General features: G+C 52.4%; 1 protein-coding gene across 13 annotated transcripts in view; it reads right to left on the bottom strand.

Moving 5' to 3' along the window:
- Positions 1-14,107, bottom strand: part of SYNE2 (spectrin repeat containing nuclear envelope protein 2) — a 252,931-nt gene that overhangs the window by 137,439 nt on the left and 101,385 nt on the right. For 8 of the 13 annotated variants that reach the window (XM_081313270.1, XM_081313260.1, XM_081313271.1 and 5 more), the window contains exon 46: positions 1,284-1,550. The exons of 2 other annotated variants lie outside the window; for them this stretch is intronic. In XM_081313270.1, the coding sequence (XP_081169396.1) occupies positions 1,284-1,550 (267 nt within the window). The remainder of the gene's footprint in view (positions 1-1,283; positions 1,551-14,107) is intronic. 3 more of the 13 variants (XM_081313265.1, XM_081313268.1, XM_081313272.1) reach the window with 1 other exon arrangement.

Here is a 14,107-nt window from a genome sequence, read left to right as displayed (position 1 = left end):
GAGTCAGCATAGGCTTAGAAAAAATATCCTAAACATTGCCTGCCCCACATCAACATCTGGCTAATTAACTGTGTTTAGAAGATCACCATAGCGGTCAAGAATAAAAAAAAAACATTTTTGGAACCTGGAATGTCTATACCTTGCTGAACAAAAACAAGGTACCAAGGCCTAAAATACAAACAGGGGACTATGTTGAGGAACCAGGTATTTTTATTCCCTTGAAATTCCCATTGCTGGCGAATGCAGCAATACAGCAATGGGAATTTCAATGGAAGAAAAATATTAGGTTTATGGTGAATACTGCACTTCAAATAAATTAATATAATATTTATTTATTTATTTATTTATTTATTTATTTATTTATTTATTTATTTTATTGAATTTATATGCTTGTTCATTGCTGTTTGGAGGTTTTCCTTTGGCTTTTACTCTTGTGTTTACTATTCAAGATTGACATTTTGAGATGGCGATTACATCAAGCACTTAATTTAATAAGTAAGAAAATAAATACTTCCTCAGTGGTATATTATACCAGTATTAATTGCCAAAATAGACAATTCATTCTTCAAAAAATTATTGAAAATGCCCTGATCAAGTCAGAACATTTTTTCATTTAACCCCCCCCCCCCCCCGCAAAATTTGGTAAATACTTTATAATGGAATAAAATAAATTCTAAAAGTTGAATTTTCCTTTCAACCTACCATTTTCTTTTTAAATATTATTAAACGATTATTAGCTTAATAATTGTATATTAATTTGATTTTGATAAAGAACTAAAATTTTAAAATGTAATAAGATACATAAATATGTGGAACAAACATTATATTATTTTGATATTTTACTTGACCATTCAGTTTTATAATACTGTAGATCTCTCTAATATTCACTTATTGGTTCTTTCTTTTTTCACATTTTTTTTCTCTTTCTCTTTCTCAATTGTAGTTTTTAAATCTCTCTCTCTCTCTCTCTCTCTCTCTCTCTCTCTCTCAAATAAAGACCTCAAAATGCACATGTGAAACTGAGAAAAACAAGCATTCTTTCAACAGCAGAATCTTATTTTAGAAGGAATTAACAGTAAAGAGAAGTTTATCCTACTCAGTGTCACATGAACCAATATTCCTGGACCAGTGGCCCACCCTCCACTATTGGAAACTGAAAAGAGAAAGGGTGAAATTGATTGAATTATGGATTAATGGCTATCTTGGATGAAGAGCTAGCAGTGCACAAGAATAGCACTTAACAAAGTCCTTCAATGAAGTTGTGCAACAACAAAGATTATTACCTTGCTTTCCGGAGATGGATGTATAATGGACAAAGAAGTAGGGTCAGCCTCTATTACTTTTCCATTCATTAATGGCAAAATGGTTTGAGGCATTTCTGGCCAGGCACATGTTGCTTGCAATTTCTTTTGATAACCATGCTGCTGTTGCAGAGATTCATTGGGATAATCATCCGCCAGTATTTGCTCTGATTTCTGCCACTGCTTTGCACACTGACTTGCTGAACTTTGGAAATTGTGGGCTTCCATCAAATTGCCTTTCAATTCCTGCTAAATAGAAGTAGAATGAAGGAGAAAGGAGGGGGAAGAGAGAAAAATCATAACCTTCTCGGGACTGCAGGTACTGAAATGTCAATTGCTTTCTTAATGGAAAGATAGTGAAAAAATAATAGAATAAAGGGGTGGTAAAGGTCAGAGAAAAGCACATCTGTACAGACGTCTCGCCAAGGAACAATATTATGAGGATGGAGAAGGTTGCTCAAAGCTCTGACAAAATTAATTGGCCTAAAAGTTTTCTTCTTCTATTGCAGTAATCTTATAATTCTGAGGAAATGGGTCCCTACTAACCAGATTCAGTCTGTTTACTCTCTACACCACGAAGCAGCTTGACATACAAAAGGGCTATTGGCTTGTCTTTCTCTGCAGTTAAGTATTTTTGCTGCAGTTCGAGAAAGTATCCATGAGGGAAACTCAGATCACTTAAGGCCACACTGTTCAGTGTGACAGCATAGAAAACACCTTTGTCTACAAAGCTGTTTTCTATCAGAAATGGCAACAGTGGGCTAGTTTGGTAATATAATATAGAAAATGGCACATACAGAATGGCTAGGCTGAGTCCTTGACATCTTCTAATTAGACTGGGAAAGACTTATGCTTGAAACCATAGGCACCAACTAACAGTTTGTATAGACAATGCAAGTTAGTTATGTTAGTGCTCTGGCATTGTATGAGGGAGCTGACTAAGTTCCTATGCTCCGACTCTGTAAAAGATATCTGCATTTGTTCCATTGGTCCATGAGGCTCCTTTGGTCCTAGCTGTATCCACTTCCATTGGAACAAGCAGCAATAGTTGAAGGAAGCAGACATGCGGCAGCTCCTAGTACCCTAGTGCAGGGGTCAGCAAGCTGAAACAGTGAAAGAGCCACTCGGAACCAGTTCCCTCACAAAAGGAAAAACTGGGAGCCGCAAAAAATTCGCGTACATGCGTGCATGCGCAGAACAGGGTTTGAAGAGTGGAGCCAAGGCGAGATATGCACCTACCCTGCATATTTGAATTGATTGGTTGAACTTTTTTAGTCCCACTTTTTTTTTTTGGGACTGCACATGGCAGAGGACTGGGAGCCGCAGGAGACGGCTGAAAGAGCCGCATGCGGCTCCGGAGCTGCGGGTTGCAGACCTGTGCCCTAGTGGGTATCACAGGAGCAGAGAAAGAGAATGCAGCAGACAGTATAATAGAACTGAAGTTTGCAACATGTAGAACGGTTGCTGGAATTTGGTATGTCTAGTTTTATGAAGAGAAGGATGAGGGGTAACGTGATAGCAGTGTTTTAATATCTCAGGGGCTGCCACAAAGAAGAGGGAGTCAAGCTATTCTTCAAAGGTGAGGGTAAGACAAGAAGCAATGGATGGACACTAATCAAGGAGAGAAGCAACCAAGAACTAAGGAGAAATTTCCTGACTGTTAGAACAATTAATCAGTGGAACAACTTGCTTCCAGAAGTTGTGAATGCTCCAACACTGGAAGATATTGGACAACCATTTGTCTGAAATGGTATAGGGTTTCCTGCCTAAACAGAGAATTGGACTAGAAGACCTCCAAGGTCCCTTCCAAATCTATTATTCTGTAACAAATGTACAATGGTGACACTGGCCCTATAGTATGAAGCATCTTTAACACACTATTCCCATGGATTTGATAGAGTTCCCAGAGTAGGAGCAGGATTGTTTAGTTTTTCACAAGTTGAACCTGAGGAAAAACACCCAGTATGACAGGTGTTACATATTCACACACACTACAACCCCCTCACAATTATAAGGGATCCACGGCAGCCGTTGACAGTCGTCAAAAGGCTGCCGCGGCATTCCCCCCCCACACAAGCGGCTAGCGGCCGATTCTGACAGCTGTCAAACTGCCGCGCATGCGCAGTGCACTGACAGCTGTCAAACCGGCCGACTCTGACAGCTGTCAACTGCCGCGCATGCGCAGTGCACTGACAGCTGTCAAACTTCAGAGAACCGCACATGCGCAGCTCGGCCGGAGCTGTCAAAGCTGCCAGCTGGCCCCGGCAACAAGCCGCCCAGCCGCGCCTACCTTTAGCCGGTCTCCTTCTTATTGGGCGTCCTAGTCTGGCGGGAGATTCTTGCTTGTTTATTGGTTCTTGATTGTTGTTGTTGTTATCCCTCTTTACTATAAATATAAGAGATTCCCGGCACTGTTTCGCCCGGGACCTCTGCCCGAATAAATCGTTGTTGAACCGTGCCTGCTGTCTCGCTGTCGTCCCTCAAGACACTCCACCTGGCGACGAAGGTGGGATCCGGGTCTGCTTGTTAGCTGAAGTCACTAGCTGAAGCCACAAGTGAAGGAGGGAAGCCGTCCCACCAGCTGACACCGCTGAAGTCACTTGCTGGTCGGGAGAGCCCTCCACGCATCCACCCCAAGCAGACCCGTGGACCCTGACAGTATGGCAAATCTTGGGCATGTCCGAGAATTTGATGTCTCCCAGCCCGAGGGCTGGGAATCGCATCTCGGGCAAGTGGAGGGGTACCTCCTCGTCAACAACATTGTCGAGGATCGCCCCAAAGCCGCAGCGCTCCTTTGCCTCAGCGGCCCGGCGGTCTATGATGTCGCCGTTGGACTCTGCGACCCTGCTCCGGTGGCCTCTGTGCCTTATGCCGAGCTGGTCGACCGCCTCAACCGTCACTTTGCCCCAAGACGGTCTGAGCTGTACTGGCGGTTGAACTTCGCCCGCCAGTACCAGCGACCAGGCGAATCGGCGAAGGCATTCAAAGCCACGGTCCGACAAGCGGCCCGTCGCTGCCGTTTCCCGGACCTCGAGGACCGCATAAGGGATCAGGTCATCGTCGGGCTGCGGAACTTGAAGCTCCAGAAGAAGCTCGTCACAAAGCCGACGATGGACCTGGCTGAATTAACCATAGAAATTATGGCATATGAAGATAGCCATCCGGAGGACGCGCTGCCGCCTGGAAATCCCTTCACGGGGTCAGTTCACCACGACTGCCCTAGAAGTGCCGATCCAGGAACGACTGAGCAGAAGACTGAAGTGGACGCCATCCGTCCGAGACCCACCAACCCCCAGACTCGCCGGGAGGGTGACAAAGGGCCAGACCGTCCGTCCGGAGGCTCAAGGGAGACCACCAACCGCTCCAAGTGCGCCAGCTGCGGTGGCAACCATGCCAGGGCATCATGCAAATTTCGAAATGCCAAGTGCCATGGCTGCGGCAAAACTGGCCACATTCGCTCCGCCTGCTGCAGCACCGGCCGCGAGACCCTTCACGACCTGGAGGCGGCCACGGAAGGTAATATCCCCACCCCCAAATTGCCAGGGAAGGCCCTGCGGTCATCTGTCATGACCACCAACACGGACCAGGGGCCCCTAACCACCAGTTTCATCCGCCCCAAAATTAAAATTCAGGTTCGGATTTAGGGCATCCCCTGCGAAATGGAGGTGGACTCTGGGTCCTCGGTCTCCATTCTGTCCTGGGACACATTACAAAGGATCGCGCGCCAATGCAGGCGCCGGTTTCCTATTACCCCCTCAAAAATTCTGCTAGCAGATTTCCAGGGCGCCCCTATCAAATTAAAAGGAGAAATGAGGCTCTCCATTAGCTATCAACATTTCCAGGGGGAATTAACAGCCCAAATCGCAACTGGTAAACGAGCCAGTCTCATTGGCCTCGACTGGTTCGAACCCCTTGGTATAAAAATCCTGGGCGTGAACCACTTTCAGCCTCACCAATTACAAGCCGTCTGCGAACAATTCGCAGACGTGTTTGACGGGTCGTTGGGGAAATTCAATGGCCCGCCCATCGACCTAAAATTAAACCCAGAAGTCATGCCCATCAGGATCAAGGCGAGGAGAGTCCCCTTCGCGCTCAAATCTAAGATAGAGGCAGAGCTTGACAGGCTAATCGGACTGGGAGTCATAGAACCCACAGAAGGGGGCACTTGGGAGACCCCCATAGTCACCCCTGTCAAGCCCAACGGGGAGGTCCGCCTCTGCGCAGACTATAAAGCCACCCTGAACCGGGCTTTGAACCCCCACGCCTACCCAGTCCCAGCTGTCAGGAACGTGCTTTCTTCTATTCAGGCAGGCTCTATATTTGCCAAATTAGACTTAGCCCATGCATTCTTGCAGCTACCAGTCTCAGAACGAACCGCCAATGCCCAAACCATTGTAACCCACCGCGGAGCGTTCAAAGTGAACCGCCTGCAGTTCGGGATAGCAGTAGCACCTGGAATATTCCAGGAGACCATGGAGCGGACTCTTAAGGGAATCCCTGGGGTCTGCCCATATTTCGATGACGTGCTCATCGCAGGGGAAACGGAAGACACATTAGCTGACAGGCTGCGGGAGGTGCTTCAAAGATTCCGCACCGCCGGCCTCAAATTAAAGAAGGAAAAGTGCTCCATTGGAGTTCCTTCTACGGAATTCCTGGGGTACAAAATTGACGCTAACGGAATCCACCCCACGGATTCTAAAGTCAAAGCCATCAGGGCAGCACCCCCCCCCCCAAAAAAAACAAGGAAGAATTACAAGCCTTTTGGGGACTAATAAACTTCTATCATGCTTTCCTCCCCCACAAAGCATCCATAGCAGAGCCGCTCCACAGGCTATTAGACAAAGGAGCCCAGTGGCTCTGGACTCAAGCCCACGAAAACAGTTTTAACCAATTAAAACAACTCCTTTCAGGCAAGTACACTGTCACCCACTTCAAAGAAAAAATGCCCCTCTGTGTCGCTTGCGACGCTTCCCCCTATGGCATAGGCGCTGTCCTCAGCCACCTCCACAGCGATGGGACTCAATCGCCCATCGCATATTACTCCAGGACCTTGTCCAAAGCCGAGCGCAATTACGCGCAAATTGACAAGGAAGCCCTAGCACTGGTGGTGAGCGTGAAGAAATTTCACGATTACTTATACGGCCGCCACTTTACAATCTTCACTGACCACAAACCCCTGCTAGGGCTCTTCACCTGGGACAAATTGACCCCGCAAATTCTATCCCCCAGAATGCTCCGCTGGACAACATTCCTAGCAGCATACTCCTTCAAAATTGAACATAAACCAGGCAAGGAAATGGGCCACGCAGATGGCCTTAGCAGACTGCCCCTGCCCAACCTCGACCCAGACCCCGCACCTGCCGGCCAAATCCTGGCCATCCAGGAATTGCCGGACCAACCCGTATCAGCCACAGAAATAGCTGCAGCAACCACCAAGGACAAAATCCTGGGCAGGGTTCTGACCTGGGTCCAAACCGGCTGGCAATCCACATCCCCAGGACCTGAATTTCAGCCCTTTTTCCTAAGGCGCCTGGAACTGTCAGCTCACCTCGGCTGCGTCCTCTGGGGCAGCCGGGTCATAGTACCCGCCCCACACAGGCAACAAGTTTTAACCTCCCTTCACGAAGGCCACCCAGGGGTGGTCAAGATGAAATCCCTCGCCCGCAGCTACTTGTGGTGGCCAGGGCTCGATGCAGACATCGAACACTTTGTCGCAACCTGCAACATGTGCCAACAGACCAGGCCTCCCCTTCCCCACATTCCTGTCCATAAGTGGGAAGTGACAAAAAAACCCTGGTCCCGAATTCATGTTGATTACGCCGGCCCCTTCCAGGGACAAAATTTTCTAATAATAGTAGATAGTTTTTCCAAATGGCTCGAGGTCATCCCAGTGGCCAGCACAACCTCAGCCGCCACAATCAGGGGTTTAAGGAGGGTATTTGCAACCCATGGGTTGCCTGATGTCATCGTATCTGACAACGGGCCCCAATTCACCTCTAATGACTTCCAGGTTTTCATCAAGGCCAACTGTTGTGACTCAGGGCCAGCCGGTGGGTCCGACAGCCGGGTCCGATGTATCGGAGGACTCAGATGAGGGGGAGGAGGGAGACGAACCGGCTGATGATGGTTTGGAGGCTTTGCAGAGTCCTCAGCCGGGGACCTCTTCTCAGCTGCGTGAGCCCGAGAGTGCGGAGGATGATGACCCACAGCTGGCCCTGTTCAAGGACGCCCGACGCAGGAGGCAGTCGAGCAGGAACAAACAAAGAAAGGCTATGGGACTCCTCGGGAGGAGGCACAGGGAGACCACGCCCTGAGCTCTCTATAAAAGGAGTGTTTGGGGAGGGGCTGGTTGCTGAAAGCAACTTTTCCGCTTGAGAAGACAAGCTCTAGTGTTTTTGTTAACTGCGTAATTAAATCTTGGCAGAAGCCTTTTAGCCTTGGACGCTCTCCAGTCTCTTCTTTTTGAATAGGGGTTTGCTAGAAGAGGGCTGGTTCAGAACAGTTTGCTTTCAGCCTCCCACCCCTTATTACTACGATGGAGCAGCTTCTTGCCGAGAATGCCCAGCTCACCCAGCAACTCACTTTGCTGGCAGCTCAGGTGGCACAACTGCAAGCTCAGGTACATGCTGCACCCCCACCCAGGAGGAAATGTCAGATAGCTATGCCGGATAAATTTGCTGGTAATCCAGAACTGTTTACTGCCTTCCTGGGACAATGCCAGCTTTTTATCAGCGTGAGGGCGGCTGATTTCCCCACTGACCGAGATAAGGTGGGATTCGTGTTGAGCCTTCTGTCGGGGGATGCAGCTCGTTGGGGCACGCCTCTGTTGGCACAGCCTAGCCCTTTGTTGGATAACTTTGGGGGGTTTTGTGACCATATGCGCCTCATGTATGAGGACCCAATTAAGGCGCAGACTGCCACCCGACGCCTGAAAGCTTTGAGGCAGGGTCAGCGCCCCCTACAGGCCTACATCAGTGATTTCCGGCTGCTTAGCCAGGATTCCGCCTGGAATGAGGCTGCGCTCGTGGATGCCTTCCAGGATGGCTTGTCGGAGGAGATGTTGGATGAGCTGGCCCGCGTGGACATTCCCTCAGACCTGAATGGGCTGATCCATCTTTGTCTGCGGATCGATGCCCGGCTGCAGCAGCGAAAGAGTCGCCGTGCTACCCCACAGACCCCTGCCGCTCCTGTTGAGCGTGAGCCCCCAGTCCAGAGGGAGGAGCCAATGGAGCTGGGTGCCGCCAGGTCCCGTCTATCGGTGACGGAAATGGACAGACGACGATCGGGGGGGTTGTGTTTTTACTGTGGGGACCCTGGACATTTGGCTGCTTCTTGCCCGAAGAAGCGTCAGCGGGCGTCAGTGACCAAGCCTGCCCCGAGAAAGTCCCCTGCTTTGCTGTCGGGAAACGGCCCGAGCCCGATCTAGACGGTGTGAAAGATCGGGCGACCCACAACGACCACGCCGAGCGACGCCGTTCCGACGGTGCCTGTGAACCTCCACGGCATTTGATTTTCGAGGCACGTCTGATCCTTCCTGGCAAGCCAGAGGGGATTCCGGTCCATGCCTTAATTGACTCTGGGGCTACCACTAACTTTATGGACTCGGCCTTCGTGGCCAAATGGGCTGTTCCCCAGTGTCCAGTGGATCCGCCCATGCTTGTGGAGACCATCGATGGTCGAGTGCTCCTGTCCGGGCCTATTACGGCCGCCACGCAACCCGTGTGTATGGCCATCAGTACCCATGTGGAGGCCATCCAGTTTTACGTCACTTCGGATCTGCACTTCCCCGTGGTCTTGGGACTGGCGTGGCTCCGGGCGCATGATCCACAGATCTATTGGTCTCAGAACTTGGTCACCTTCCCAAGTTTGCAGTGCGTGGACCACACCCGCCATATCTGTGCCGGCCAGGTGGAGGGTTCCCCAGGGGTTTCCTTGCCTCCCGAACTGTCCGACTTTGCTGACGTGTTCAGCGAGTCACAGGCGGACCAATTACCCCCGCACAGGCCCTACGACTGCTCCATTGACCTAGTCCCTGATGCGCCTCTCCCAGTGGGGCGTTTGTACTCCATGTCGGAGCCCGAGTTGGCTGCATTGCGGGACTTCCTGACAAAGAATTTGGCTCGCGGTTTCATCCGGCCCTCGTCTTCGCCAGTGTCTGCGCCCGTGCTTTTCGTCAAAAAGAAGTCGGGCGAGTTACGGCTTTGCTCTGACTACCGGAAACTCAACGCCATCACGGTGCGTAACCGCTACCCGCTGCCCCTCATCCCCGAGCTCTTGGACCGACTCCGGGAGGCTAAGATCTTCACGAAACTGGACCTGCGTGGAGCTTACAACCTCGTCAGGGTTCGGCCGGGTGATGAGTGGAAGACGGCGTTTGGTACTCGCTATGGACATTTCGAGTACACGGTGATGCCGTTTGGCCTGACCAACGCCCCCGCTGTGTTTCAGCATTTTATGAACGATATCTTTCGGGATCTGTTGGACCAGTTTGTCGTGATTTACCTGGACGACATCCTGATTTACTCCCCGTCGCGTGAAGCGCATCATCAGCACCTCCGTCAGGTCCTGCAGCGCCTCCGGGAACATCGGCTGTTTGCCAAGTTGGAGAAGTGCCAGTTCTACCAGGTGACCATCGATTTCCTGGGTCACCGCATTTCTCCTGAGGGCATCGCCATGGAGTCGAGTAAAGTCGAGTCGTTGCAGAGTTGGCAACCCCCGCGTCGCGTGAAGGACGTTCAGCGACTCCTTGGATTTGCCAACTACTATCGGACATTCATCCCTGGCTTTGCTGCCTTGACAGCCCCCCTCACCCGGCTCCTGCAGAAGAAGACTCGGTTCCAGTGGAACGCCCCCGAACAACAGGCGTTCCAGGCTTTGAAGGACGCCTTCATGAAGGAGCCCATCTTGAAACATCCCGACCCGCAACGGCCGTTTGTCGTGGAGGCGGACGCCTCCGACATTGCCATTGGGGCCGTGTTACTCCAGGCAACGACGCCCAGCGGTACCCTTTTCCCTTGCGCGTATCACTCTCGGAAATTGAACCCCTCGGAGCGCAACTATACCATCTGGGAGAAGGAGCTGCTGGCCATCAAGGCGGCGTTCGAGGCTTGGAGGCATCATCTGGAGGGGGCGCGGCATCAGATCGAGGTCCGGACGGACCACAAGAATCTGGAAAGCCTGCAGACCGCTCGGAATTTGAATCAACGCCAGATCCGGTGGTCCCTCTTCTTTGCGAGGTTTGACTTCCGGGTGCGGTACATACCAAGCGGGCACAACCAGAGAGCGGATGCTCTGTCCAGGAAGCCCGAGTACACCCGAGTGGAAGACAAGCTTCCGCCCAGGACAGTGATCCCCGTCGAGTCTTTTGCTGCGGTGCGGGAGCCGGTGGATATACGGGCTCGGATCCGGGAGGCGCAGCAGCAGGAGGCGTGGGTGGCTCAGCGGAAGGAAGAGGTGGGGCCAGATTCGCCTTGGTCGGTCGCGGATGGACTCCTGTATTATCGTGACCGGCTCTATGTTCCAGGAGGGCCACTCAGGGGACTCGTCCTCAGCCAATGTCATGATAACCCGGCTGCGGGGCATTTTGGCCTGTTCAAGACTCTGAACCTGGTCTCCCGTACTTTCTGGTGGCCCCGAGTCCGACACGATGTCCAGTCTTATGTCACCTCCTGCGTCCCATGCAGGCAGGCCAAGTCAGCGACAGGGGCCCCGCCTGGTTTACTGCAGCCTTTGCCAACGCCCAAGAGACCCTGGGGGGCTGTGTCCATGGACTTTCTGACGGATCTACCCCCATCCTCCGGCTTCACGACAGTGTTTGTGGTGGTGGACATGTTGACCAAGATGGCGCACTTCATCCCCTGTCGCGGCTTACCGTCAGCTCGCGCCACTAGTCGCATGTTCATCCAACAGGTGTTCCGGCTGCACGGCCTTCCCGATAGAGTCGTCTCCGATAGGGGGGCCCAGTTTACAGCCCGCTTCTGGCAGGAGTTGATGCGGGCGTTGGACATTAAGGTTTGCCTCTCGTCCGCGCATCATCCTCAGACCGACGGGGGTACCGAGAAGGTCATCGGCATCTTAGAGCAGTATCTGCGCTGCTATGTTAACCTGCAGCAGGACAATTGGGTGGACTATTTGGCCATAGCCGAGTTTGCCTTTAATAACTCGCAGCACACCTCCACGCAGATGACACCGTTCTTGGCCAACGTGAGTTATCACCCCAGGTTTTTCCCCCTTTCTCCCGTGGACTCACCGGAGCCGGCAGCGAACGAATTCATGGCGGAGTTACAGGCGATCCATCGGTTGGTGCGACGGCAGCTGGAGAAGGCCAAGGCCGACTACAAGAGGTTCGCCGATCGGTCGAGAAGGGATACGCCTCCACTATCGGTGGGGGATCGGGTCTGGCTGTCCACCAGGAACCTACCATCCACTCGGCCGGCGAGGAAGCTGGACCACCGTTACCTTGGACCGTTCCCAGTCGAGGCCGTCATCAATCCGGTCGCCTATCGTTTAACTCTGCCACGTTCCCTGCGCGTGCACCCCGTCTTCCATCGGTCCTTGTTGGTCCCCGAACAACCGGCCTGTCCACTTCGCCAAGCGGAACCTCCCCCATCAGGAACTCGTGATGGAGGCAGCACCCCCGAGTACGAGGTCGCCAGCATCAGGGATTCCCGCTGGCTGAAAGGTCGCTTCCAGTACCTGATCGAGTGGAAAGGGTACGAGCCGGAGGACTTCACATGGGAAGACGCGACCGCCGTTCATGCCCCTGCGTTGGTGACCGCGTTTCACGAACAGTTCCCATCCCGACCGCATCCGGATCGGCAGACCCGGGGGAAGGGTCCTGCGGTGCGGGATAGTGTTGTGACTCAGGGCCAGCTGGTGGGTCCGACAGCCGGGTCCGATGTATCGGAGGACTCAGATGAGGGGGAGGAGGGAGACGAACCGGCTGATGATGGTTTGGAGGCTTTGCAGAGTCCTCAGCCGGGGACCTCTTCTCAGCTGCGTGAGCCCGAGAGTGCGGAGGATGATGACCCACAGCTGGCCCTGTTCAAGGACGCCCGACGCAGGAGGCAGTCGAGCAGGAACAAACAAAGAAAGGCTATGGGACTCCTCGGGAGGAGGCACAGGGAGACCACGCCCTGAGCTCTCTATAAAAGGAGTGTTTGGGGAGGGGCTGGTTGCTGAAAGCAACTTTTCCGCTTGAGAAGACAAGCTCTAGTGTTTTTGTTAACTGCGTAATTAAATCTTGGCAGAAGCCTTTTAGCCTTGGACGCTCTCCAGTCTCTTCTTTTTGAATAGGGGTTTGCTAGAAGAGGGCTGGTTCAGAACACCAACTTGATTAGGCACGCCACCTCCACGCCCTTTCACCCCTCCACGAACGGTCTCGCAGAGGCCATGGTGAAGGCGACCAAAGATGCCCTAAGAAAAATCATCTCCGGCGACTGGCACTGCAGACTGGCGAAATACCTCCTGGCCCAGCACTCCACACCATGCACCACCACCGGCAAGTCTCCGGCCGAACTCCGATGGGGGCGCCGCCTAGTCACAAAACTGGACTGTTTGCACCCCGACAGGGCAGCCGCCGAACAAACCAACGCACCGTCTGCCAAGGTCTTCCCTCCCGGCAAGCCCGTTTGGGCAAAGAACTTCGGGGTCGGCGACAAGTGGCTGCAAGGCGTGATCTCCGACCAAACTGGCCCAGTCTCCTACCTCGTCGACTTAGTTTTAGTTTAGTTTAGTTTAGTTTTTATTTAATTTGTATACCGCCCTTCTCCCTAGGGACTCAGGGCGGTTCACAGGGCATATATAAATAATGATACAAAAGTTAAAAAGAAATTAAACCAATGCCCAGTTAAAAAACAATAATACAATACTAAGAACACCAATTTAAAAAACCCATAATCCCCCATCAGGCCAGACCAGCTAATTCAAACAAGTGGGTCTTCAGGCCGCGACGGAAGGTTCGGAGGTCTGATGTCATCCGGAGCTCCACCGGCAGTTGGTTCCATAATGCCGGAGTGCCCACAGAGAAGGCCCTCCCCCTGGGGGCCACCAGTCGGCATTCTCTGATCGGTGGCACCCTGAGGAGGCCCTCTCTGTGGGCACGTACTGGGCGGAGGGAAGTTGACGCCGACAGCAGGTGGTCCCCGAGGTAACCCGGACCCATGCCATGTAAGGACTTAAAGATCATAACCAAGACCTTGAACCTCACCCGGAAGACAACTGGTAGCCAATGCAGCTCGCGGAGCAAGGGTGTAACATGGGAGCACCGGGAAACTCCCAAGACAACTCTCGCAGCCGCATTCTGTACCAGTTGGAGCCTCCGAGTGGTCTTCAAGGGAAGCCCCATGTAGAGAGCATTACAGTAGTCCAGGCGAGAGGTCACGAGCGCATGAGTGACCGTACACAGGGCATCCCGGTCCAGATAGGGCCGCAACTGGCGCACCAGGCGAACCTGGGCGAAAGCCCCCCTAGTCACGGCCACTATATGATCTTCCAGGGTAAGCCGTGAATCTAGGAGGACTCCCAAGTTGCAAGCCCTATCCACGGGGGGTAAGAGCTCACCCCCCATAGAAAGAGATGGAACATTTTGAATGTCCCGGGATGCCGGGATGTACAGCCACTCAGTCTTGTCAGGGTTGAGTTGAAGTCTGTTCCTCCCCATCCAGACCCAAACCGCCTCCAGGCAACGGGACATCACAGCGAGGGCATCACTGGGGTGGTTTGGGGTCGAAAGGAAAAGTTGGGTATCATCAGCATATTGATGATACCCAACTCCAAAACCACGAATGATCTCACCCAGCGGTTTC

Source organism: Vipera berus, assembly GCF_964194415.1.
Source record: "Vipera berus genome assembly, chromosome: 1".
NCBI classification, from domain to species: Eukaryota; Metazoa; Chordata; class Lepidosauria; order Squamata; family Viperidae; genus Vipera; species Vipera berus.
The sequence above is the reverse complement of the archived record's forward strand: the minus strand, read 5'-3'. Positions and strand labels throughout refer to the sequence as shown.